Source organism: Rhizophagus irregularis, chromosome 26 (genome assembly GCF_026210795.1).
Source record: "Rhizophagus irregularis chromosome 26, complete sequence".
Taxonomy (NCBI): Eukaryota; Fungi; Glomeromycota; class Glomeromycetes; order Glomerales; family Glomeraceae; genus Rhizophagus; species Rhizophagus irregularis.
In genome coordinates this window covers 1,877,400-1,904,919 of record NC_089454.1, presented here as the reverse complement: position 1 = coordinate 1,904,919, position 27,520 = coordinate 1,877,400, and the positions used below count along the sequence as shown (strand labels likewise).

The following is a 27,520-nucleotide window of genomic DNA, read 5'->3' as shown; positions in this document are numbered from 1 at the left end:
TTTAACATAAAGTTTTTTTTACAATCTCTTTACAATGGTACAAAGCTTAAAGAAATATATCATTTCAACAAACTTAAAAAGTGGTGCTACTAATAAAATATGCTATTGTAGAGCGTGTTTTAGTAAGCTTGGTGAAAATCATCCCGAATTAAAAAAAATAGTAGACAAGACTGACAGAATTTTAAACCATTTCAAAAACTGTCAAAACTTTCAGTCTTTATATAATCAACAGGAAAAAGATGAAGTATTTTCAGTTAATAAACAAAAAAGTACAGTTTTGGGTAAAAGAATATGTAAGTAGTTTCTTATATAAATAGATATAAGATATGTTTCATTATTACTATAAAATTAACATTTAACACATCTTTTTCAATAGTAGATGATTTTGATCCAACTTTAGATTCAATAGTTGAACGAAGAGAATCATTTTCTTCACACTCTTCATTGACATCTTTACCTTCTCAATGGTCAAATTATGGCCCCATGGAGTCATTTATTACACGATCTCTTTCAAGTGCAGATAAAATAAAATTTCATATGCATCTATTACAAGTTACTATTTCTTGTGGATTTTCACTGTCTTGGATAAATAATCCAGAGGTAATTGAATTATTTAAATTTCTTAATCCACAAATTAAATTGCCAGATCGAAAAACCTTATCAAATGAAATTTTAGATGAGGCTGTTAAAGAATTTGATATTAAGATGTTAGAGAAATTAGTATTAGATAGAGTAGGAATTACCCTTTCTTTTGATGGTTGGACAAATGTTCGTGAACAAGAATTAATGGGGACGGTACTCACATCATCTGATGGACAACCATATGTATGGAAAGCTTCTGACATAAGTAGCGAGAGAGTAACAAATATTGAAGTTAGATTAAAAGTAGAGGAAATGATGTCACAATTAGATGAACTCAAAATACCTCTTTTAGCTGTTGTAACAGATAGTGCGCCTGCTTATAATGCAGCAAGGTAAATAAATTGATAAATTACTATTTATTTTAATAATTATTGTTTTAATAATTTAATTAATCATGTTATTCATATATTTTATTAATAGAAAAAGACTTCAAGTTCAATATCGAAATACAGTTTTTTTACCTCGTGGCGCACACCAAATTAATTTGTGCGTGCGAAGTTTTTAAAGTTTCGTCTGAACTTAAAACTACATCACAACAGGCTTTAAAACTTGCAGTTTATTTTAAAAATGCAAATAATAAATATTTTATTGGAAAACTCCGAGATATTCAAACAGAAATATATGGAAAATGTATCCAACCTGTGGTTCCCGGTGATACAAGATGGAATAGTTACTTTAATTGCTGTAAAAGTATAATTGCTACCAAAAATGCTTTACGGGTAAAATTATTTTCTTATTTAATTTTTGTAATTACACTACTATAATTGATTTAATTTACTTTTATATTATTAGTCTTTAGCTACGAAATTTGAACCTTCAACTTCTACAAATAAAAGACGACCAACAGATCCATTAACAATTCCATGTGAAATTTATAATATAATTATGAATGGACATTTTTGGGAGTCACTAATAAAATTAGAACAACTTCTACTTCCTTATTGCGCCATTCTTAATATTCTACAAACTGATAAGGCACGATTGTTTGAAGTTTTGCATGGATTTGCCTATATTTATCAGTTTTGGCAAAAATATCCAGATAATAATATGGCAAACGGAATTCTAATCCGATTACAAAAAAGATGGGAGTTATGGGAACAGCCCCTTCTCATTCTCTCTTGGCTTCTCCATCCGGCTTATAGATCAAATTATTTTACATTACCATCAAGATCACAAATCAGCTATTTACATATCGGCAACTGGCTAGTTTATTATTATAAAGCTTGACTGGAAAAGATCCTATATCTATCCTTAAAGAATTTGAAGACTTTTTCGCAAGGAACTAAATATCCTTTTGATGATGCATCTATTAGCCAATTTAAAAATGATATTCATAGATATTGGTGTTGGGTTCGAAGTGCTTATCCGGAAATTGGAACTGTTGCGGCACGTATTTTTGGAATCTGTGTCAATGCCGCATCAGTTGAACGATTATGGAGTAGTATGGGTTTCCTCCATACAAAAGCTAGGAATCGATTGAAGGTAATTAAATAATTCCATATGACAGGTTTAGTTTATTCTAAATACGTGTTGTAATTGATTTTTAGTTCAATATTAATACGCAAATACAAGATTTTATATTTTATTAGAGTGGCTTAGATTTTCATAATATTAACATGTGATAGTGTTACACCTGATCTACTTGATAATACCTTGCCGATATGCTATATTTTTTTATATTATTAAATCATAATTTATTATTTATAGTTTTCTCGGGTATTAAATATGGCAAAATTGCGGGCTGATATTACTTACAAAAGGCGCAAACAAGAATCGGTATTATTAAAATCAACTACAGCTAATATTAATTTAGAACAACATATAAATTTAGATAATTTGGACGAACAAAATAAGGAAAATGATTCTAATATTAATAATAGAGATAAATTAAATCATACAGAAAGTGAAGAAAGTGATGATGATGATAATGACGATACTAATATAGAAGAACAATTTCAAAATCAAATAAACCAAATAGGTGGTGATGATGATGACGAACTTGATATAGATGATATAAATGTCGAAAATATTGAACATCCAGCACAAAATAAAGATGCAAAATGGAGACTAGATACAATGTTTAAAGATAATTTGCATTGTCCATTTTAAAGATTAGTAGAGGTGTATATAAATAATATAATATATTCAATTGTTAAATTTACATAATCTGTATATACTATATAGTTTGTACGAAATAAATTTTAGTACAAGTACTAGTACTTAGTACAGCCAATAAAAATCAATAAAAATAATATGATGTCATATTTACTATGTACTAATGTCCGAATTTTTAAAAGTACAGTGCAGTATTAGTATTGTACTAGTATAGTACTAGTACAGTACTAGTACAATTCCCAACACTGCTTTTATGTATTGACATTTTGCACTGAAACATTTTATTGAAAAATTAGCTTTATTTTAATGCACAAGACCAAAAAACTGGTAAAGACTCCTTTTCATCAGTAAATTTCCCGCTCGCAAATACAAAGCAACATGAATAATTTTAAGCATTTAAACACATTACAATAATAAATAAATATAAGTACTTTATTCTACTTAATTTTAATTATAATATTAATGTACTGTATCATCATAGTGTATATTTACATATTCTCATTTTTTTCTTTAGGATATTCGAATTTGAGATTTCTTTTTAGTAATATTTTTAAATTAAATAGAAATTCATTATGGTAAAATAAAAATGTAACTAACTTGCAATAAATAATACCTATTATGCGAATTTTAAAATACAAATAATACAAATTTACAAGTTTATAACAAATTTATTATGAAAACCTTACAAGTTTATTACAAATTAATTACAAATATTGTACGAATGGATGCTCATAATTGTACTAAAATTGTAACATTACATTTTTTCTACGAAAATCTAACAATAACTTTTTACTGGGTTAATAAATACATTTAAAAAATTTGATAATAAAAATTGAAATAAATTCAGAAAAAAATAGTCCAATTTTTGTCCAATTTAAGTTCTGAAGTACATCTAATTGACCGTCCAAATTTAGTATGATTTAGTTTTAATTTATGTCCGATTTAAGTTCTGAAGTACATCTGATTGGCAGTCAATCGGATAACAATCAGAATATATTTTTTTTTGCAAAAATCAGACATATTTAAGCCGTAATTTGACATATCTGATTTTTAGCTGATTTGCCTTATTTTGACTAGTGGTAACCATTCCATAATATTAAAAAAAGCAGAAAAAAATTAAGATTCCACTTACGAATCTTTGTTTTTTTCTGTTCTTCAGAAGCCCACTTGAGATATCAAACCTATAAAAAAGAAAAGAAAAGAACAGTTAGTAACCGTTCATAATAATAAAATAATAATAAAATAAACCAAGATTCGTACTTACGAATCTTGGTTCCTCTTTTCCCGAAGGTCAGAAGCCCACCCAAAGCCTAAAAAAAGAAAGAACGGTTATTAGTAACCATTTATTAATATTAAAAAAAATTAAAAAAATTAAACCAAGATTCATACTTACTTATAAATCTTAGTTTTTCTACACGGAAGCCCACCCGAACCTAAAAAATAAAGAAAAGAACGGTTATTGGTAACTGTTTGTAATAAAAAAAAACAAAAAAAAAATTTATAAAAGATTCGTACTTACGAATCTTTATCTTGGGTTTTCATTTTTCGGAAGCCCACTCGAATCTAAAAAAAAAAGAAAGAATGGTTAGTAAACTATTCGTAATAATAATAAATAAAAAATAAATTAAAAGATTCGTACTTATGAATCTTTATCTTGGGTTTTCATTCTTCAGAAGCCCACCCGAATCTAAAAAAAAGAAAGAATGGTTAGTAAACCATATGTAATAATAATAAATAAAAAAAATTAAAGATTCGTACTTACGAATCTTTATCTTTGGGTTTTTGTTCTTTAGAAGCCCACCCGAATCTAAAAAAAAGAAAGAATGGTTAGTAAACCATTCGTAATAATAATAAATAAAAAATAAATTAAAAGATTCATACTTACAAATCTTTATCTTGGGTTTTCGTTCTTCAGAAGCCCACCCAAATCTAAAAAAAAGAAAGAATGGTTAGTAAACTATTTGTAATAATAATAAATAAAAAATAAATTAAAAGATTTGTACTTACGAATCTTTATCTTTGGGTTTTCGTTCTTCGGAAGCCCACAAACCTATAAAAAAAAAGAAAGAGTGGTTAGTAAACCATTCGTAATAACAAATAAAAAAAAAATTAAAGATTCATACTTATGAATTTTTGGGTTTTCGTTCTTCAGAAGCCTGCCCGAACCTAAAAAAAGAAAAAACAGTTATTAGTAATTGTTTGTAATATTAAAAAAAAATAAAAAAATAAATCAAGATTCGTATTTACGAATCTTGGTTAGTACGAATCTTGGTTCTTCTTTTCCCGAAGGTTGGAAGCCCACTCCACCCGAACCTAAAAAAAAGAAAGAACGGTTATTAGTAACCGTTCATTAATATTACAAAAAATACAAAAAAAAAAACTAAAATTCTTATGAATCTTAGTTTTCTATTCTTCGGAACTCAGAAGCCTACCTGATCCTAAAAAAAGAAGAAAAGAACAGTTATTAATAACCGTTCATAATATTAAAAAAATAAAAAAAATAAAGATTTATACGTGAATCTTTGGGTTTTCGTTCTTTGGAAGCCCACTGAACCTATAAAAAAATATACAAGAACAGTTAGTAAACCGTTTGTAATAATAATAATAATAAAAATAGAACCAAGATTCGTACTTATTTACGAATCTTGGTTCTTCTATTTTTCGGAAGCCCACCTGAAACACTAAACCTATAAAAAAGAACAGTTAGTAATAACCGTTCCAAATATTAAAAAAAGAAAAAAAAAACTAAGATTCATAGTACAGAATCTTAGTTTTTTCCCGTTCTTCAGAAACTCACCCAAATGGCTGAACCTATAAGAAAAAGAAAGGAACGGTTAGTAACCGTTCATATAATAGAAAAAAAATAAAATAAAAAATAACCAAGTTTCGTACTCGTACTTACGAAACTTGGTTCTTTCCGTTCTTCGGAACTCAGAAGCCAACCCGATCCTAAAATAATAAAGAAAAAAATGGTTATTAGTAACTGTTCGTTAATATTATGAAAAAAACAAAAAAAATTAGACCAAAATTCGTTTACTTACGAATCTTGGTTCTTTTCCATTCTTCGGAACCAGAAAGCCTGCCCGAAACCTATAAAAAAGAAAGGAACGGTTATTAGTAACCGTTCCATAATATTAAAAAAAATAAAAATCAAGATTCTTAAGAATCATGGTCTAAATCCCCATCCTCCTTCCCCTTTCCCCATTTTTTACCTTAAAGCCCAGTTTCATGAACAAGCTGGCGTCCTACAAAAAAAATAATAAAGAAACGTTAATTCGTTTCTTAAATTTAAAGAAAAAAGATAAAATAAAAAATTTTTTTAAAAAAATATGTAAGTTTCGAAACGAAACTTACATTACTTCCAAGAAAAAGAGGCAGAAGAAGGTGTGAGAAAAGGGAGAATGAAAGGAGAAGGGAAGGACAAAAGGGAAGGGGAAGAAGAGACGAAGTGAAAGGGAAAGTGAAGTTTAAAAAAAATGATCCTTTTTTAAACTTTTGATGTGCGTAACGTGTGATATGGTTATTCGACCAATGTCTAATCATAGATCATGGTCGAATTTTTGATTTTAGTCGAATATAGGCTGAATTTTACTAAGGCCGAATATTCCTTTTTCGACTAGTGGTATAAAATACATCGAAATCCAATCACTAGATTAATTTCTGAAATTAAAAAATATTAAATAGTTTTTAAGTAATAACTCCCACAGGTAAAACGCTGACCAATCTGGTACCTACCCGATTGGTAACTTTTTTTTTGATCGGTCACCTGATTTATTCAATAGTTAGAAATTGATGTACACTTCGATCGGGTATCAATCAGATTAATACCCGATTGATAACTATCTTTTAGTTTAAATTTACCGATTGATAACTATCGTTTAGTTTAATTTACCGATTGCTCTCTTTAAAACAAATAGTGACCGATTGTTAGTAATTTATAAATTTAAAACAAATTGTAATCTGATTGTTAGTAAATTATAAATTTATTTATCAGATAACTTATTTTAAACGTAAATGAACTCTGTTTTATTACAAATGAAATTGTCTATTAATTGGTATGACTGCCATATAAGTAGTTGGATTTCGTGTGCCAACTGTAAATTTGCTAGGTAAGAATTGACTGTATATGTTATGAATCGGCATGATGGCATCTCTAGATAATTTGTGGAAATCATATTTCCACAATTCAACGTTGCAACTTTTATCATCCCAATTGCCGATTCTGCAATGAAACCTTGTTTTCTCATTTGGTGCCCATAAATACCAGTTGACAAAAGCGAGCCGATGCGTCTTAGGACCGATTGGCAGCTGAACTGTATGCTCGAAATAATACTGAACATGACCAGGGTAAATGTCTATGGACTCATCGTCCTGTATAAATTTGGCCAGAATATATGAACTTCTTTGATATCGGGGTGCACTTTTTGACCCAAAAATTTTGGCAGCAATCCGAATACGACCAAACTGGATTACGATTGGCAATACAACAATTGATTGATTGGAATCTCCTGACGATAAATCACTCGAAGCTAAATCAGCAATTGATGTAAAATTCCAATCGTATATATCATTATAATATTTCACCAATAGTTCATATGTGGCATTTGGTAACGATACTCGATTTCTTGGAGTAAGCATCTCTTCCGGAAATTCTTCGCTACCAGTAGTAATCGTGTTATCGATATTTTGATGAAAATTTTGCATAAAATGGTAAAGTTCATTAAAATCAAACCCATCATAAGCTGCTAAACTTCCAGTTGTTAATCGAGATTGAACCAAAGGTAATGCATTCATCAATTTTGCATTATCTGATTGGGCGGATATTAAGCTGTCTAACCGCGAATTTTGCATGATGATTCGCAACAATTCTAATTCAATAGTACGTTTACTATTAGGAAAGGAACCTATTTAAACAATAAGTTTATCCGTTACCAATTTGCCAATTAAAAATTTTGATTTTCAACAATCAACGTGTTTTACCTAATACGCCATTCATTCGTTCAAATGAATAACACTAGAACGAACAAAGCGGTCCATAATCTTGGCAACATTCAACGATGTGGAGAGATAAATGGATATTTGGAGTTATTTTCTCCTGTCCGTAATTTTCCTCAATTAAACGAGCTACTTGGTGCAGTCAGTAATGAGCTTCGAGCAGTGCGCTTTTGTTAACAATTCGACAAACAAGCAAAGTACAGGCTCTTACAAAATTTGCTAAAATTTTCCGATCAGCCTCGTCCAAAAGATCCCACATAATCGGTGTTGCATAAATCATAATAAACGACCTCCATTGATCAGCTGTATATCCAGAAAATCTTTCTCCGGTTGCTATTTTAGAAGGTATCCTTCCTAAATCAACCGGAACTTGGATCTTTTTTGCTCTTTTTTCCATCAATTTAAGATGGGTTTTTGTTATTTTCCCGCCATCTATCCACAACCTTTTCACGATCTAATGCGCGATTCCCAAAAATAAATTATGCATTGGATCAACCACAAGAAATCTGATCGGGTTGAAATACGGCAATCTTAACAACTCTGACCAACGTACGTGAGTTTCAGAAATATGTTTTTTTCTTTCGTACTTAGATTTACACAACCGCCAACGTTCGGTATTGCGTCGATGTTCATTTAGATCTTTTTGCACGAACCACTCGGTCATGTCATCAAACCCTCCGTAATTAAGCTTTCTTCTGCTGATGTTAGCTATTTTATAGCATCGATGGCAGCTAACTAATGCTGAAATATGACCGCATAATTTTCTAGCAGCCGGTATGTCATTACTGCAGCAAATTACTGCTATCCGGATTTTTTTACCAGTTGGATGCAAATCGGTAGAAGGTAAATCAACACCATCCCAGAATTCTAACAATTCGTCAACAATTGGACTAAGATAATGGTTTATCTTGTGTAATTTTACCTTTTCCAGTCCTGGTAGAAGTCCAAGATATAGCATGTTTTCTCGTTTAAATCTAATATCACAGGGAAGATTACATATGACTCCATAGATAACACCAGAGCCTGTAAGCTGACGAATTAAATAGTTGGAACCAGTCTAAATTAATCATGATTCCAAGATTAGAATCGGCTGTCTCATTTGTAAAAAATCGAGTATCCGGGTTGTCTAGGGAAGACGGAAATGTTTTCCATACTTCTCCATCATAAATATCGGTATATAAATTTGCTATATTAACCTGATTTGTCCATTTTTGAAGTAACTCTACAAAACCCGGGCGCCGATACATCGATATTATTTGGGTCTTTAGAGAAGGTACCGGAAATAACATTTTAGGTTTTCTGGCAAATCCCTTAACTATCGGGACCTTATTTGTTAATTTTGCTCCGCAAGCTTGTCTTTTGCTCGCGCTTTGATGATTCGGAAACTCCACACGGGCCGACATCTGAACTCTACATTTTGATTTTGTGTCAAAATTTCTGAAACTTTATACAAAGTATTACAATCTGGACATACTGCGTATGTCTTTTCTTGCTTAACGATCTTTAAAAGTTTTTTCGCCAAATAAGATGATGTAGGGAATCTTTCAAATCGTCGTTTATCAGCATCCAATAAAACTATCTTAAAAAATTTAATAAGTTTATCGATGGTGATATCAGAAAGACGAAATCTTGCCTGATATTTGAATATCCATAAAAGTATCCACGAATCGTTAAAGTCAATGTTTGTGTCAAGATTTCTAAGATCTGATTCATAATTATAGTCATCAAAATCAGAAGCTGTAAATTGTTCAATCGGAACTTCATCTTCACTTAAACCACGGTCATCATCTCCAGATACCTCGAAGCCTCATCATCATCTTCTGTCAGCGATTCGTTATCGTCACTTTCTGTTAAAGACCTGCTGTCAAAGAACCATCACTATCGTCGTCATCAGAATCATATCGTTAATCTTATTGGTACGCTTTCGTCTTCCTGGTCTCTCTGGCATTGGTTCATTATCGCTTAGAGCGATTCATCATCATCATCTGATGAATATTCTACCGCTCTAATTCTTCTTTTTCCTCTTTCATCGGGAGATTCATCACCATCATCACCATCATCATCATCATCGCCATCATCATCATCTGATGTATTCTCTACCACTCTAATTCTTTTTTTTCCTTTTTCATCTGGAGATGATTCTACACTATACAGTTCGTTCCTGGTACCTTTTAGTTTTGAAGAACTCTGAGATCTAGAAGCAATTGTTTGAAGTCAGTTAACTTCTTCTTGATGTCTTCTGAATGTTCTGGGATTCACTAACTTACCACCACCACAATGCAACAAACAATTGCATTCGACAAATTTTCTAGTTTTAGGTACACTATCAGTAACTTTCGTACGATATTTATTAATGCGATTTTTCTTTGATTTTGTCATCTTCAATCTGTCAATTTGTAATCAAATTTTCCTCAAAATACATCAATCAGTTAGCTTATTTACAATTAATTCTTTAAAATATATCAATCAGTTGGTTCGCAAGAAAATGGCTTTGCGATTAATTATTGTATACATCAGAATTGAATTGTGCGAATATTACCACAATTAGATAAATTAAACTATTTATTTTAATCGGTTAATAAAGAGATTGCGAAAATTGATACAATTTATTTCTAAATATATCAATTGATTTATTTTTTTATTTTTAAATATATCAATAGTATATAATTTATTAATCCTGAGAAAATTTGATACAATTTATTTTTTAAATATATCAATAGTATATAATTTATTAATCTTGCGAAAATTTGATACAATTTATTTTTATATTATACTATTTATTAATCGGTGAAAATTGATGAAATTGATTTATTTAAGTTTAATCATAAATATCAATGGTTCGTAAAAGTTTATTTTAAACTATTAATTAAATATATATATATAAGTCTAATTTTTAGACAGACTTTTTTTTTTCTCTTTCGCTCGTTACCGATTTTTGTAAAAAAATCCTATATTATTCTATACATAAAAATTTACCGAAATTGTAAATACATTCAAATATGACTAATAAAAATAAAAAAGTCAAAAAGTCAAAAAAATCTAAAAAACGTCACCATTCAGATAGTGATTCGAATAGAAAATCTGATAAGCAGAGTAATACCAAACAAGGGTAATTTAATTTGGTTGATTTTTATCAAATTCTTTAATTTCTCAATATATTACTTATTCTTCACAATCGATATCTAATGAAAGTGATCCTGAGTTAAGACGTACAAAAAGACAACGATCAGAACCTACGAAAAAACAAAAGCCCGCTTTAATTGACATTGTTCAGGACAAAGGAAAGAGTAGTATATTTTGAAAATTTACGTTAATCATGCGCGATTGAATTCAATATATCACGAATCTAAAGGATGTGAAATAATGAAAGGCAAAAAGCCTATTTTTATTGATTTAGTTGACGAAGACGACGAAGGAAATGACGATACGATTCAACAGAATGAAAGAAATAATGACCAATCGACTCAACAGAATGAGAGAAATAATGATTCCAATGAATCCGGTATGTAGTTATATGAAAAACTATCACAAATCGATTTAGTTTTAACCTGATTTCCTTTTGTAGCTTTACAGATGCAGGTTGAGGAGTTGACTCGCCTGCTTAAAACTGTTACGAAAGGAAAGCAGAAGGTAACTGATCCAAAAGAAAATATTATTAACTGGTCCAACGTGGATCTGGAAACTCAAGGTCCAAAGAGCTTCAAAGAACCTGTACGCGACCAGGTCATGAATAAACCTAAATATGTGTAAAAATACAGTATACCAGGATCATCAAAAAGCGGCGAAGCTGCACTATCTCCATCCCCATCCCCATCCTCTTCCTCTCTTCATCTTCATCAACTTCATCCTCACCATCCTCAAAATCGGCACCATCCTCAAATTCAGCGCCATCCTCAAATTCATCATCGTTTCTTTATTACGAAGAAATGAATAGGGATCAGAGGAATGCTTTAAGAGTACCGTATTTTATTTTAATTCATTTTAATTATCCGAATTGCTGCTAATCAATTATGAACCGTATTTTATTTTAATTCGTTTTAATTATCCAAATTGTTGCTAATCAATTATGATAATCTCACGATTAGGGTGAAATAGTCGGAATAATGGACCGACTTCCAGACGATAAAAGTCTAAATATAAAAAAACCTTTGAAAGTCAACGAAAAAAAGTGAATAATATCATCTTGGTTGTTCAAAAATCAATTAATAAGAAGTTCTTTCCGGTGACCGATGGCGTCATTAAACATGTCATTCATGAACGTCATCGGTACTAACGGGAGGAACTTCTTAATGCAAGACGAGGTGCAAATTGGGTAGAAAATGATAAAAGAAGGCGGCACGCAAATTCCCGACGAAGTGATGTAAATATTAAATTATTTTATTTGATATTACCTTTTCTTATTAATAAATATTTCCTATTATTTATTTAGAAACGTAAAAGAAGATCAAAAATCATCGACAAACTAACCACGTTAAAGGACCAATTGGTAGATAAATTCTACGATGACGAGCTCTGACCTGTTCAGACTGAAAATCGATACCACAGTCCGGAGGAATCGGAGACCGATGAAGACAACCCAAACAAACATAAGATCGTCATCCGAGATCTCAAATGGAGATCGTCTTCTGTAAGTATTCGAGTAATTTTTACCAATCGGTGTATCTTAATTTAATACTATTTTTATTTGTATAGCTACATACATTTCTTCGAAATTATGTCGATAGTGTGGCTTTATCAAAGTCTTGACGTGTAAGAAATCAGGAGTATGGTAATTACGCAACTAATGAAATCGATGTGCCAATTAACGCCCCACGATGAACTAAAGACGGCTACAATGGATCCCTAAAACAGCTTATCGAGAAATATAGTGAAAATAAATGCTCTCCTCCGGAAGAAGCTGACGAAAACCAGGATCCACTGGAAGAAGATGATCAGGTCGGAGAAGATGAAAATCAAGAAGTTGTTGACGAAAATCAAGAAGAAGTTGACGAAAATCAAGAAGAAGTTGAAGAAAATCAAGAAGAAGTTAACGAAAATCAGGAAGACGAAGAAGAGGATCAAAATAAAAATAAAAGAGGTGTTAGTGTTGTTTCCTCTGAATATGATAGTATCAGCAGCGAATAGTGGAGTAGTCAAATTATATAAATAACAATTTTAGCAATATCGGTATTTCAATAAAACCGATTTTTTAGTATATTAAATATTTTAAATATTTTAAATAAAATCGTAAATTTTCGTAAATTTTTAAATAAAAATGTATGGCAATCGGAAGATTTGAATTCGGTCACTTGATTGGTCCCCGATTTAACATCGTTCGACTAGTGTCCGTCAATATTGATCACAGAAAGATGGCTTACCACCATTTGATTTGTCTTGATGAGACGGTTCTAATGGTATAAAATACATCGAAATACAATCACTAGATTAATTTTTGAAATTAAAAAAATATTAATGGTTTTTGTGTAATAACTCTGCCAATATTGATCTTAGAGCGATGAGCTTACTACCATTCGATTTGTCTTGATGAAACGAATCTAATGATATAAGATACATCGAAATCCAATCACTAGATCAATTTCTGAAATTAAAAAATATTAAATGGTTTTTAAGTAATAACTTCGTCAATATTAACTACAGGAATACGATCTTATTACCATTCGATTCATCTCATGGCGCGATTCCAAAAAGCTATTAATCATCTTTTATAATCACTAAAATATTAAGAAATTTAGCAAAATGTTAAATTGGCGCAAGAACGTAAATCAAGAAATATTATAATGCCGATGTTAAACATTTTGTTGAATAACTCATCAACCAGTGATCATAAAAAGATAAAACTACTACTATACATGCTGCCCAAATTATTTTGGGATACCATAATTATAATTTGGGATGCCATAATTCATTCAGTTTATATATAATTTACTATGTAAAGTGCCAAAATAATTTGGGATGCCATAATTGAATTTGGGATTTTACTTATAATTACGGCAGTCTAAAATAATTTGGGTGGCATGTATAACTACTACCATTCGATTCGTCTCAGTGAGATGATTCTAACAAGCTATGGTACATTTTTGTACGATCATTATATGTCAAGTTATTTAATATATTCTTTATATAACTGTAATTATAAACGGTTCTTTTTAATATAAGATTTTTGAGGATAGGTGTGATAGTGATTATAGATAGATTGTGACTATATAGGATAGATTTTAATAATAAAGTATTTTGAACATTCAACTGGTGTGACTATATAGTAGAATGTGACTATAACGGAAATAACTATAGAGGAAGTTAACTGTATATCAGAAAAATAATAAAAAAGTATATATAATAATTATAATATATTTAAAATTTTAAGTTTATTTAAAATAATTCAATAAAATTTAATTTTTAAAGATATTTAAAATACAATTAAATCTTTATAATCTTTATAAAATCATCTTTTCAGTTCTGCCAAATCATATATAGAAAAAATTGTATTATTTTATAATACTGATCAAAATTATAGTATTTGACCAAAATTATTCCATATAGCTAAAATTAAAATAGTTTATAGTTTAAAATTAGATAGATAGAATCAATTGGTTTTATAAATTGTAATCTAAATTGTGGTTTTCTGTAATTAATTATAAAAAAATTTCTGATTTGATTTGTTTATTTTACTATTAAAAAAAAATTTTTTTTTATCATAAATTTATTAATTTATTATAATCAGCTTATCAATTTAATAAAAAGATAAATTAATTAATTATTTTATTAAACCAATTAGTTTATTATTAGTTTTAAAATTAAATTAGTTGAATTATTCTATTAATTCAAATTAAACTATTATTATATCATATTATAGATTAAAATATTTTCTTTTTACTATATATAATATTTTTCTCTCTTTCACTTAAAAGTAATCTCCTTTTTCTATTAATTTGTTATTTAAATAATTTAATTTTATCCAAGTAGTTCATACAAATATTTTTCTAATTATTATACAAATTTTAAACATTTTATATTAATAGTAAAAATTTATAGAAGAAATATGGTAAAGCAATACAATATTAAAAAATTGGTTTTTATTTCATGGATTTAAAATTTTAAGGTTGGTAATTAGTATTTTATTTAAAATTTTATATATTTGTAAAGTAAAAATAGTAATCCTAAATTTAAAATTTTTTTTTTTTCTTTTTTAAATAACCTACTAACTATTAATATTAAATTTATTTTGTAAGTTTTTAAAACTAAGTCAGCAGTTATGAGAAACAATTTTTTAATATTATGTCACCTAATACAAAGTCAACTTTTCAGATTTTATATTATATTTTGAATACTTTAATCTATAATAATTAGGGTATTGCTAAATATCACCAGTGGTGACGGTCACCAGTGGTGGATTTATGATGTAATGCCGGTCAGTGTTTTATTAAATTTTAATTCAGGCCAAAAGTGCATCTTAATGCTGGTATAGTGACAATCACTGCTGGTGAGCTTTAGCAATTTTCTAATAATTATATACAATATTTATAATTAAATTTTAGTAATTATAAGGAAGTTTAGTTACTAATAAAATAATATATAAATTAAAAAATCTGTGATAATAGTAATTAGTAATTATAATTAATTTGTTATAATTATATAAAGATTATATAATATATAATTATAATAGATCTTTATAATACTACATATTAAATCTTTTTAAATTAATTCTATACTTGCTATTTAATAAATTATTTGGATTTTATAAAAAAATTCTATATATTTTTCATATTATTTTTCTATATTTTCGATAAAATATATCAAGTTATAACCTTAATAAAGGTCCAAAACTATAAATCATAAATTAATATATGTGATGAAAAAAGTAATAATTTGTAATTAGTAGTGAATTATTAAATATAATTTAATTTATCAATTTATCAAAAATACTAATATAATAAAAAAATTTATTTAATTAATTATTGACTAAGAAAATCGAATTCAGATAATCAGATAGCTCATCGTCGTACATTTATAAACAACAATGTATGTCAAATATATGAAATATCTGAATTGAAAATATAAGAAACTGAAATTACTTTTAATAGGTTATATAATAAATTAAATATACAATATAATTACAAATCAAATTGTTATTTTACATAAATGATTGATCATAAAATATCACAATATGATCCCACGATATAACTTCTCATTCAACATCAAATAATAGTATTTTTTACGGATTGTGATTCTTTATCTATAATGAATCACGTGGAATTACAGGTATGCAACTATGCATACGAAACAGTTACCAATTCCTTGGAACCGAATAAACTATTTAAACGATCTTTTTTATCAAGAGTGATTTGCAAATGCTCATTGACAGTTTGGTGACACGTATCATTTATCAAAATTTCCATGTTTAAATGAATTTTTTTGTTTTTTTTTCGAATAATTTTCCGGTTACATAGATTTATGGGGCGGGTTTTTGATAGATTATTTTTATTTTTTTTTTTTCTACGAAAAGATTCTCTAAATAAAATATATAAAGCAAAAGCTAATAAATCTATTTATAAATAATTTAATAGAATTCCTTTTGAAAAGGAAGAATTTGATTTTTTTGCTCCGTCAAAAAAATTCTCGAACAATGGAAAGTTCGGGGGGATTAACCGGGAGAAATTGACTATTTTTATGTAAGTTATACGTAGTCTAAAATCTAAATTAGGTATACATATATAATACAACATGAGTCTGTGCTATTAAAGGTTAAAACAAAAAGAAAAAAATTCAAACTCAACTAATACAGTTTTACTTAAATTACATAAATAAACAATATTTTTTTTTTTTTTCCACAAAGTATGCGAGTCTCCTCTAATCCAACAAATTCTACAACACGAGCTCCTTCTCCTTCTCCCTTTTCTTCTGTAATACAACAATTATCTCGTTCAAATACTTTCGCAACCTTGATTCAATCACTAAATAATAACAATTCGTCCAGTAGGAGTGACGGGTTGGACGAAATATTTAACGCACGGATACTGCAGCATGCAGCTACCACAAGCAGACCGACTAGTAGGGCTGGAACTTTGTCTTTACATAGAAGAAGTTCAGCAAGGGATCACAGAGCGATGAAAAGGAAATGGAGAAACACGCATGGTACTAGTGGAGAATTTGCATTAGGATTTGAAATCGTGTACTGTGACGGTGGTAATTACAGGTATGTTGCGGTACTATTCTAATTGGTCCGAGCGATTGCAAGTTTATAGCAATAATTTCGAACTTAGGCTAGTGTCATGGTATTAGGTAAACATTCAAACCATAGAGACGTCAAGAGAATGTAATGCTTGTAAAAATACACGTCTTACATTCGTGAACGAGGGTTTTGAATTTACCTATAGATTCGCGACTCAGTCAGTTATTCAATATTAGCATTAGTAGAAATGGCAAAAAAAATTAATTCCAGACAGTCGAATATTTACTTATTTTAAATTAATTTTATTTTAGTCCGGCATATAACGTGGATAACATATTAAAAAATGATACTGCAGTCTACTGGTAATTTTTCTTTCCATTATTATGTTTCAATTTGTTTACGATTAAAATTGCTAATGATTATTTCGATAATTAGTTCAAAGAAGAGTAACAATGTTAACATTATACTAAGATTCAGTGATCCTATCTTGGGAGTTATGGATCCGGCATTTGTACTTTCAAAAGTTATTGTAAAAGCTCCTACACATGGTTTTACCGCTCCATGTATGTTTTCAATTTTAATACTTAACTTAGCATATTGTTAAATATTATGCGAAAATTATATTCATTTTTTTTTGTTTGATAGGTAAAGAAGGATTAGTTTTTGTCTCTCATGATCCTATATCAATTGAAGGTAAGATAAATCTATAATAATATACTTTCCTTTTTTTAATTATATTAATTTGTTCATCTTTTATAAATAGCCACGTTAAAGTATGATGATTTTACTGAAGCTGATTACCGAGCATTATATGAAAGTGGCAACGTAGACGATTCCTGGCCTGCAGCATTTTTCCGATTAGATTCTAGAACAAATATGACGACTCAAATCTTGCAACCTAATCGGTAAGCAAATAAATTTTTTCTTTTTTTTCTAATTAATTAAATTATATACTAAAGTTCATCTTTAAAAGATCGGGTAAATATATTTTGGTAAAATTACTTCGAGCGGAAGGCGACGCGGATAATATTGATCTTCAATATTTAGGTTTAATTGGATTTACTGGACCGAGGTCATTTGATGCTGGTTCGTTGAGATAGACTGAAAAAATTGGTTGATGAAAGGAATTTTTCATTATTGCATATATATGTATAGGTTTCATTTAATAAAAAGAAAAATGTGCCTATAATGGTCATTTTTCTTTGATTTAGGTTATTAAATAGTTGCAAAAAGTATTTATTTTGTATGTATCATCAAGTTTTAAAATTTGTACAAAGGACATTTTTTCCTATTATATATAACTTATTATTTTAGTCTACCTTTTTGAAAAGGTTAACATTTAAATTAAAAATTCACTCCCCACTTTTTATATACATTTTTTTTTAAAAAAAAGAATTTAAAACAAATAATAATAATCATAATAAAGTAAAAGAAAAAATTTTTTAATAATTTAAATTTTGAACAATGCAGGAATTGAATTAATTTTATAATTTTATAAATAAATATTGAAGTATGTCAAAAATTTCATATTACATTAAATTTTAAGAGTCTTTTTTGTATCTCTATTAATTTAATTTCCATTAAGATTTAGATTTAATCTAATATTACGTATAGCATGTCCATAAATAGTTAATAATAATTCATTATTTTCATTGGTTTTAATGTTTGTAGTAGGTTCACGTTCATGGGACAAAATTTTAACCTTAATATTACTACTATTTTTTCCTTCTTGTATATACTTCTCGTTTTCTTCTAATATTCTACTTAATTCAACACCATTTTCATAGGTAATCAGTACACATGGTATTTCAAATTTCCATATATCATTTTTTTCTGCTGCGCTAGCAGGTTGAAATAAATAATTCTCATTACTCCAAATAACAATTCCTTTAGCTCCAGCTTGTTGAGCTTTTAATACTTTGTCTACAAAAGTACAATTTCCTCTTTTCACGAATATTATATTACCCTCAATAAGTTTTGTTTCTTCAATGTTATAATCCACGCATCCATAAAGCGATGATGATACACTTACAAGTGTTCTTATGGGAAGTTCGCCAGTAATTTTAGGTCCAAAAGATGCTACAGCTGCAATATAGTCTGCATAATTGTAAGCATTATAATTATTCTCATTATAAAAGTAAACTCGAAGGACCGATGTTTGATATGTTTGTTGTTTTACCCAAAAATCTTTTACTGCTGGATCTCTTATTTCAAAAGTTTGTCCAGGGAAGACTCTAAATAAAAAGAATGAAGTTAATATAATATAATAAAATTAAATGTAACACTATAAAAAAATAATCATTATATTTAAACAATTCAATTTACTATAATAGCGAAATGTATACCTGTAATTATCAACTAATAAAGGAAATAAGAAATAAAAAACATATTATTTAATGATTTCTTAAAAAGAAAAGAAAAGTAATAATAATAATAATAATAATAATAATAATAATAATTATAAATAAAAAATTTATTACATACCTTTTGTAACATCATACCCTTTTTTATCAACCCGTTTTGTCAGTTCTAATTTCAGCCCTTTTAACCGATTAGCAATTAAACCATCAACGTACTTTATAATTTGTTGTTGTTGTTCTTGTCCTTGATAAATCAAATCATCTTCATGAGATTCTTGCAGACCTCCAAAACTAACTTCTATCACTTGTGGATCTGATTTTGGTACTTCACATATACCCTTAGGATCCAAAAGTGGTAAAGTTCGTTCCTCAAATCCAACCAGTTCTCTTGCAAAATCTGCATCTGATCTTGACGTTATTACTGAAGTAGTGAATAAATGTTTCGAAGGTGACGGTTTTTCATAAATAGAACAAAATGAACGCTCAGCCCCACTCATACTAGGTCGTATTTTTGAATGTTTTTTGAGATATTTTTGTGGTAAGAATATTAAATGCGCCTCTAATTATTTAAAAAAGATGGTTATTCACAAGGATTGAAACATAAATTCCAAAAATACACAAAAATTAATGCCTACCAGTAGTAAAGATAAAGTTGTCGTCCATACTGTTTATTTTGTTTTCTTTTTTGTTTAAAAAAATTAAATAAACAAATTAGTCAAAATAATTAAGAGTCTTTAATAAAAAATTTAGGTGCCAAATAATTACCAGTATCAAATAACAGATATAAATATTTGAAAGTTTCACTTAAAAGAAAACTTTCCATACGTTCGTCAAGACTTTTTGTTAACACATCTTTAATACTTGCGAATCCACAATTAACACGTGCATAATATTCAAGATCTTTAAGAACCATTTCCCCAACTTGCAAATAAAATGGGTCTCTTGTTGCCTAACGAATAGAAGGTAAATAAAAATAATTCCGAAAATTTCTTATAAACCATTATAATATTTTATATTTATACATACTCTATAAAGAAAATAAGTAGATTCGATAAATTCAGGACGTAACGGATAAGTTGCCAATTCAACATTTCTTAAATGAAAATTAAATCTTTCTGGCATAGCATTGTATTTTTTCCAAATGTTATAATATAATAAATGGGATTTTATGGCATTGTCCAAATCACCAGCCAAAACCTAAAAAAAAAAATAATAAATTCTTTATATCTATCAAATAAACATAATTTTAAAATTATTTATTCTTTTACCTGCAAACCTGGAAAATAGGCAGATAAACTATCCACCCAGTTAGACATTAATCCCCCATTCATCATATTAACATTCCTATACAGATATCCTGTTTCATCTTTAACATATCGGAGAACAGAATTATAAGCCTCATTAAACATATCCAAATATTCTGTCTCTCCGAAGAGCACGTAGGCTTTTAACAAGTACTCATAAAATGAATCTATTCCTGCTCCTGTACTAGATGCTGTATGTATCCATTGTCCTGTTTGTACGTTTATTACATTCCCAAGAAGATTCAAATCTGTTCGTCGATTCCATAAGCCGAACAGAGCCTTTTTTGCCGCGTCCTAATAACATAGTTATTTTTTTTTACATTATAATTATACTCACAATAATAAAATTATTAGTTTATTATTTATTTATTTATTATTATTATTATTTTACCTCAAATCTAGTATCATTTGTTAATCTACTCAGAACACCAAATTCTATAATTAATGTGCCAGCGGCAGCAGTACAAGTTTCATGTGTTTCGTTTATAGGTACTCCATACTTTAGATTAACCTATATTTCGCATCCAAATTGATAAAAGAAAAAAACCTTCCATTATCAAATTGAAGAATTATAATTTAATACCTTTAACTTACTAACCCTAGCATAAGGAATTCCAGTCTTTGATTTTTGGAAAGCAGGTAATAACCTTTTACCTAAATCGTGAGCTAGTTTCAATAACTCATTATTATATCCTTTTATACTATAGCCAAATCTTGGATCTGTAATGAATAAATGCGCCGACAACTTTTTCATAAAATAATATATTAAAATACGAATAAATTATACAAAGTTAATACAAATGATTTAACACACTATCACATACCAATGCTCCTAATGCACGAATATTCACTTCAAATACTTGTACTTTATTATCTTGATCAAATGATACATATTTTATTACATCACGGACTGCTTTCTCAAATCCTTTCCTATCATTAAATACCTATATAATAAATTAATTTTATATATGTTTTAATAAATATATTTTCCTTTTGATCTATTCAAAATAAGAACAACACATTACAACAAACGTATCCAAACAATCTACTAGCGTTAATGAATAGTCTCCTAACACATCATTTATTATAGTATTATGTCTAAAATTTATTTGAAGACAAAATAAAAATCGAATCAATAAAGATCATAGATGAATACAAAATATTAAAAATTTAACGAATTAAAGATGAAATTGACTATACTTGCGGATCATTCTTATCACTTCCTCTACCAGTACATTGTAAAGGATTTAACTAGAATTTATAGAATGAAAATAAATAAGAAAACAACTTAAAAGAAAGGTAAATTACACAATAACTACCTCATCGTCCGGAAAAGCATATTTCATATAATTATTAAACGCATGATAAAACATATCCTATGAATTTTTTTTAAAAAAAAATAAAAAAAATTTTGTACAAGAATTTAAACTTAAATAATAATAAACAAACAAATTTTTCTTAACAATGTATACAATTTGTTTTATTTCCAGACACAATTCCTGACTTCCACGAATTCATTTGATAAGATTCATTAAAAAAAAGCAAAAATTGACTCATTATACCTTTGCTTGTGATCTATTAGAAATTTTTGTTAACTTATTAAACAAATTTACTCCCTATTAAACTACAAAACGACTTACTTCAAATCGTTACTTCTCTGTTCACTCATTCCATTAACTTTATTCACCACTACCGATAACATAAATATTATCCAAAAAATTATATAAGCAAAATTATATAAAGAAATATAATGAAATGCTCTTTTATGAGAAGGTCTATTTAATGGTTGCATCCTTTCTCTTATTCTTTTATGTAAGTTTGAACTGAAAAAAACAAAAACGTTGAAAGATGCGGTCAGGATGAGATTTTATGATGCGCAAAATCCGATTTAAAATAAATCCGGAATCGGTAATCGGATGAGATCGGATATCTGATTCTCATGTAATTTCTCGTTTCTTGCTGACATTTGAATCACAAATATCTACGAAGTAATTTACAGGACTTTCTTCTATACCGAAAATTAAGTTCAAAGGTCTTATATAGTCGCCACTGGATATAACGAACCTTTCGTTCCAGAATTTGTTATATAATATATACCGAACTAGCTATCTATTCCAAGTAATTAGACCAAATTTGTAGTGCTGGCCAGAATTATACTTTCATTTAACATAGAACTTCGAAATATTACTGATAATTCTGGCCAGCACTATAAATTTGGCTTAGGGTTTCTGTATTACATTCTATTATGAAAATTCGGTATAACCAGAGTAAATGGCGACTGTATAACAAAGAAATAGTAACGTTTCTATAAGGTAATAGTTTATTTTTCCCAATTATCCGGATCAGTCCGATCCGTTAGTGATCGGATAATCCATCTCTAACTGATAGATTGACTTCGTGTTTTTAACTGGTAATAGAACTGCTTTTGGTGTGTAAATTTATCTTAACTATGAAACGAGCAGAGCACCATACAAGACCACATTATAATAGTTATCAGGCCCAACAACAACAGTATTATGCACATCAATATAACCAACCTCAAGACTCTCACTCAGTAATTTTAGTAACTGCAGGATATGATCATACCATACGCTTTTGGGAAGCCCTGAGTGGTATTTGTTCAAGGACCATTCAACATCCTGATTCGGTAAATTTTCATATTATTCCCTTATTTATGAAAAATACTAATATAAAAAATTGATATATTTTAGCAAGTAAACAGGTTATGTATATCTCCAGATAAAAGATATCTTGCTGCAGCAGGTTATTTTTTTTTTCAGTATCATTATAAACAGTTGTTACAAAAATAATTATTAAATACCAAATTTATTTTAGGAAACCAGCATATCCGATTATACGATATTAATAGTCCTAATCCTAATCCGGTAAATTTTATAGTTTATGATTAATCCACTTTTTTGCTCACTGAATCAAGACAAAATTGTTTTATTTAGATAACTTCCTTTGATGGACACACGGGAAATGTAACAGCTGTCGGATTTCATTGTGAAGGAAAATGGATGGTAACCGGTAGTGAAGATGGCACCTTGAAAATTTGGGATACAAGGTAAAGGTAATAAATCTTAATTTTAATCATATTCTTATTTCATGCAATAAAAAAGCTAATGATTTCTATAGAGCGCCATCAATACAACGTAATTATGACCATAAAGTACCTGTTAATGATGTAGCTATTCATCCAAATCAAGGTGAATTGATTTCTTGTGACCAAAAGGGTAGCATAAAGATTTGGGATCTGGGTGAAAATTCTTGCACTCATGAATTGGTATGTATATTTATTTATTTTTAATATCACGTTTTGTTGTGAATAATTTATTTATATTAATTTGTAGGTTCCAGAAGAAGATGTCCCATTGCGTTCAGTTACTGTTGCTATTGATGGATCCATGCTAGTTGCAGCCAATAACAAAGTAATAAAAATAATTACATAATAATATTTTGTTTTTTTGAAAAAATATATTTAACCTTTTAATTTATAGGGTAATTGTTATGTATGGAAAATGTCGAATGCACGAGATTTTACGGATTTGCAGCCCATAACTACTTTCTCGGCACATAAGAGATATATAACTCGGTGCTTATTGAGTCCTGATGTCAAGTATGTTTTATATTTATAACGGTTATTTGCAATGTTAATATTTATAAATTACAATTATATTATTCTTGAAGGCATTTGGCGACTTGTTCTGCAGATACCACGGTTAAAATATGGTCTGCTACAAATCATGAATTCAAATTAGATAAAGAGTTAAAAGGTCATCAAAGATGGGTTTGGGATTGTGCATTTTCTGCTGATTCTGCTTATCTTGTTACAGGTAAATATTCCTATAAGTTGAACCTTTTATTGTTAAAATTTTTGATTGATAATGTATTTTATATTATTGGTAAACAGCATCTTCAGATCATGTTGCAAGGCTTTGGGAATTACAACAAGGAGAAACAATAAGACAGTATAATGGTCATCATAAAGCTGCTATCTGTGTAGCACTTAATGATTTATCAATTGGAAATTAAAATTTGGAATTTATTCAGGTTGAACTATTTTAGTTAATTTGTAATTTTACAATAATGAAATGATTGATATAATGCAAATTTATATACAGTAAATATTTACAATCCTAGATTTTAAATTTTGTATAAATTAATAATTGATTTTTATATTTATTACAAATATTATTTATTATAATTATTTTTTTATAAATCAAGTAAATTGAAAAAATATATGGTATTTTTATAAATATAAATATTTTTATAAAAGATAAATATTTAATTTTATATATATATATATATATATTTTTAAGTATAACTGGGCAGCCTTTATTTAGTTTATAGCAATTGTATTCAATTACATAAAATTAGTAAGATTCCATTTCTACTATACAATAGAAATATCTAGAGATCCTGGGCGAAACCGAAATATTTAGTCATTTGACTAAACCGAAATAGTTTAGACATTTAAAATTAAAAGACGAAATGCCGAAATTCAATATTCCATAGTATTTCCGTGGATTTTTTATGGATTTCCATGGATTTTTAATTATAATAATTACTTATAAAAAAAAAATAACAAATTTATATTAAAATATAATATTTTTTAAAGGAATTTATAAAACTATTTTATGTATAATATAATTTAATATATTTTTATAATAAAATTATAATTTTATATAAATAAAATTTAAACTTAAAAAATATTACTATATAGTTTAGTCAATGATGAAACCGAAACTAGTTGGTGACGAAACTGAAATTTTTGGTAAAAAGAGTTTAGCCAGGTATCACTAGAAATATCCAGTGATACCAGTACAAAATGTATTAAAACAAACTAAAAGAAATAAGAAAAAAAACAAAATGAAATATAAAAGGCATCAGTTAATAATAAAGCTTTTCACCAACATCTATACTCCTAAAACAAGGACAATTTGGACATTCTATTGAATTTATCAAAATACTTCCAGTTTTTTTAACATCAAAAATTTCAATTAAAACCATTAATTTGTCAATATTATTTAAGGATTTGTCAATCTTTTTAATTTGCTTAGCTATTTTTTGCTTTTTATTTAACTGGTTTATATTAGTAATTTTCTTCAAAACTTTGGAATTAATATTCAAATTTACCTTCTGATAGTAATTCCTTCTTTTTTTCAAATTGGAAGTATAATATTACTGCTAATTCCTAGTGAAATCTTGTAAATTGAAAGCTGTACCAAATTTGTTTACAATTTGTAATAAGTAATCAACTTGCTGTTACTTCTATTTTTTATATATTAAACTTTTAGTATATCTGAATATTTTAAATCAAATAAATTAATATTTAAAATACTTTAATTTTTTTTTTTTAAAATTTAAAGTTTATTAATTTTGACACTTGGCTTCATATAAAATAGGTATTACTACACCATAGAAAATACAGAAAATAGGTTAAAATATTTTAATTAATATTATATACTAGTATATTATATATAATATTTAATATTATTAATTAAATATTATAGTAATAATAATTACAATATATTTTTAGTTAAAATTAAAAATCTAACTACTAGTATTATTACTAATATTTTTATTTATATATTTTATATATTTAAAATTATTGCAATTATATAATATTATATTTAAACTAGCTATACAACGAAGTTGATGGTTTGACTAATCAGACCTTCATTATAAGAATAAAATATAGCGAATTTTAATATAATGGAAAAATCTGGTATAATATATGAAGCTTTGGTATATTATGATATATTATAATTATGTACAAAGAACCCCAGATATCTCCAAAACAGGTCATAAGTCACACTTTCGGCAGATTAACCCATTTTTCAGGGCTCAAAAAATCGTTTTTTGTAAATATCTTGGCATCTAGTGATCCAATTTTGATGAACTTTTTTTAAATTGTAGAGAAATAGAAATTTCAAAATAAAAAAAAGTTCATTAAAATTGAATCACTGGATGCTGAGATATTTACAAAAAACGGTTTTTTAGTTTCAGCAAAAAGGAATGTTTTTGGCCAAAAGTCCATTATGACCTTTATATTAGATATCTGGGGTCCTACGTACAATATATATTATATAAAATATTATTATTGTATTTAAAAAAAATTTGTTATAAAAAGAAATTCAGTATAAAATGAGTCATTTTATTATGTATAGTTTATAGACTTACTTCGTTAAACAATATACAGCATTTAATTAGTAATATTTATTATAGCAAATTTTTTTTTATATATTAAAATTGGTACAATACTAAAGATTTGTTATACCAAATAATACATTATATTAAAATAAGAGCCAATTGTAAACGAATCCTTTAAATTAATATATAACTTTACTTTTATTTATTAACAGTTATTTGAAGAATTTCTAAATGAATTATATAAAATTATAAATAATAAAAATAATAAAAAATGTATAAACTAATTTGGACTAAATTAAAATATAACTTTTAAAGCTAGTATTCAGATCCATAATCTATTATTAATAAATTATAATAAATATTTATTAATATCAAGTTTATAATTTTAATAGATTTTATTTAAATTCAAAAATTAGTTAAAAAATAAAAAATCTATATTTAAAGCTAAAACTATTATTAATCCATTAAACTTTTTAAGTAATCTATTATTTAATTATTAAACCCTTTAAGCAATCCACTATTCAACTGTTAAAATCTTTATTAAATTATTAACTAACTAATAATCTGAATTAACCTAATAAGAAAACTAAATTAAACTTTTCTCATTAAATGTCAATTTAAATTTATATATATACTACTCAAATTATTTTAGAATTCTATAATTATAATTTGAATTGCTATAATTCATTTAATTTATATATAATTATTAGGACTATTTTAACGCTCACTGGAGGTGAAATTTACCAAAGATGATTTTTATCAGATTACGTGATTTATAA

General features: G+C 27.6%; 8 protein-coding genes across 8 annotated transcripts; 6 read left to right on the top strand and 2 right to left on the bottom strand.

The window, feature by feature from the left end:
* Positions 1–34: 34 nt before the first annotated feature.
* OCT59_017613 (uncharacterized protein) lies at positions 35–978 on the top strand (the record flags this gene model as incomplete). The annotated part of the gene is made up of 3 exons (XM_066137601.1): positions 35–293; positions 377–600; positions 706–978. The coding sequence occupies 3 exons, from the start codon at positions 35–37 to the stop codon at positions 976–978; spliced, it is 756 nt and encodes a 251-aa protein (XP_066004163.1).
* A 1,389-nt stretch (positions 979–2,367) lies between these two features.
* OCT59_017612 (uncharacterized protein) lies at positions 2,368–2,751 on the top strand (the record flags this gene model as incomplete). The annotated part of the gene is made up of 1 exon (XM_066137600.1): positions 2,368–2,751. One exon carries the CDS (start codon positions 2,368–2,370, stop codon positions 2,749–2,751), a length of 384 nt encoding a protein of 127 aa, XP_066004162.1.
* Positions 2,752–9,714: 6,963 nt separating this feature from the next.
* OCT59_017611 (uncharacterized protein) lies at positions 9,715–10,131 on the bottom strand (the record flags this gene model as incomplete). The annotated part of the gene is made up of 2 exons (XM_066137599.1): positions 9,715–9,946; positions 10,016–10,131. The coding sequence occupies 2 exons, from the start codon at positions 10,129–10,131 to the stop codon at positions 9,715–9,717; spliced, it is 348 nt and encodes a 115-aa protein (XP_066004161.1).
* A 620-nt stretch (positions 10,132–10,751) lies between these two features.
* OCT59_017610 (uncharacterized protein) lies at positions 10,752–11,682 on the top strand (the record flags this gene model as incomplete). The annotated part of the gene is made up of 5 exons (XM_066137598.1): positions 10,752–10,861; positions 10,945–11,039; positions 11,105–11,254; positions 11,318–11,440; positions 11,519–11,682. The coding sequence occupies 5 exons, from the start codon at positions 10,752–10,754 to the stop codon at positions 11,680–11,682; spliced, it is 642 nt and encodes a 213-aa protein (XP_066004160.1).
* A 572-nt stretch (positions 11,683–12,254) lies between these two features.
* On the top strand, positions 12,255–12,876 carry OCT59_017609 (uncharacterized protein; the record flags this gene model as incomplete). The annotated part of the gene is made up of 3 exons (XM_066137597.1): positions 12,255–12,379; positions 12,445–12,501; positions 12,621–12,876. 3 exons carry the CDS (start codon positions 12,255–12,257, stop codon positions 12,874–12,876), a joined length of 438 nt encoding a protein of 145 aa, XP_066004159.1.
* A 3,656-nt stretch (positions 12,877–16,532) lies between these two features.
* OCT59_017608 (uncharacterized protein) lies at positions 16,533–18,373 on the top strand. Its single transcript, XM_025332704.2, has 6 exons — positions 16,533–16,945; positions 17,233–17,283; positions 17,357–17,484; positions 17,567–17,614; positions 17,685–17,826; positions 17,895–18,373. Exons 1-6 carry the CDS (start codon positions 16,587–16,589, stop codon positions 18,019–18,021), a joined length of 855 nt encoding a protein of 284 aa, XP_025168327.1. The 5' UTR covers positions 16,533–16,586; the 3' UTR covers positions 18,022–18,373.
* Positions 18,374–18,491: 118 nt separating this feature from the next.
* Positions 18,492–22,377, bottom strand: OCT59_017607 (uncharacterized protein; the record flags this gene model as incomplete). The annotated part of the gene is made up of 15 exons (XM_066137595.1): positions 18,492–19,155; positions 19,267–19,279; positions 19,406–19,840; positions 19,917–19,961; positions 20,047–20,230; positions 20,308–20,478; positions 20,550–20,879; positions 20,977–21,096; positions 21,184–21,330; positions 21,410–21,529; positions 21,611–21,683; positions 21,790–21,836; positions 21,905–21,961; positions 22,148–22,160; positions 22,226–22,377. 15 exons carry the CDS (start codon positions 22,375–22,377, stop codon positions 18,492–18,494), a joined length of 2,571 nt encoding a protein of 856 aa, XP_066004158.1.
* A 639-nt stretch (positions 22,378–23,016) lies between these two features.
* On the top strand, positions 23,017–24,867 carry OCT59_017606 (RNase P and RNase MRP subunit). Its single transcript, XM_025321632.2, has 9 exons — positions 23,017–23,232; positions 23,297–23,348; positions 23,421–23,470; positions 23,540–23,652; positions 23,724–23,871; positions 23,939–24,016; positions 24,086–24,204; positions 24,276–24,421; positions 24,499–24,867. Exons 1-9 carry the CDS (start codon positions 23,035–23,037, stop codon positions 24,618–24,620), a joined length of 1,026 nt encoding a protein of 341 aa, XP_025168325.1. The 5' UTR covers positions 23,017–23,034; the 3' UTR covers positions 24,621–24,867.
* The last annotated feature ends 2,653 nt before the right edge of the window (positions 24,868–27,520 follow it).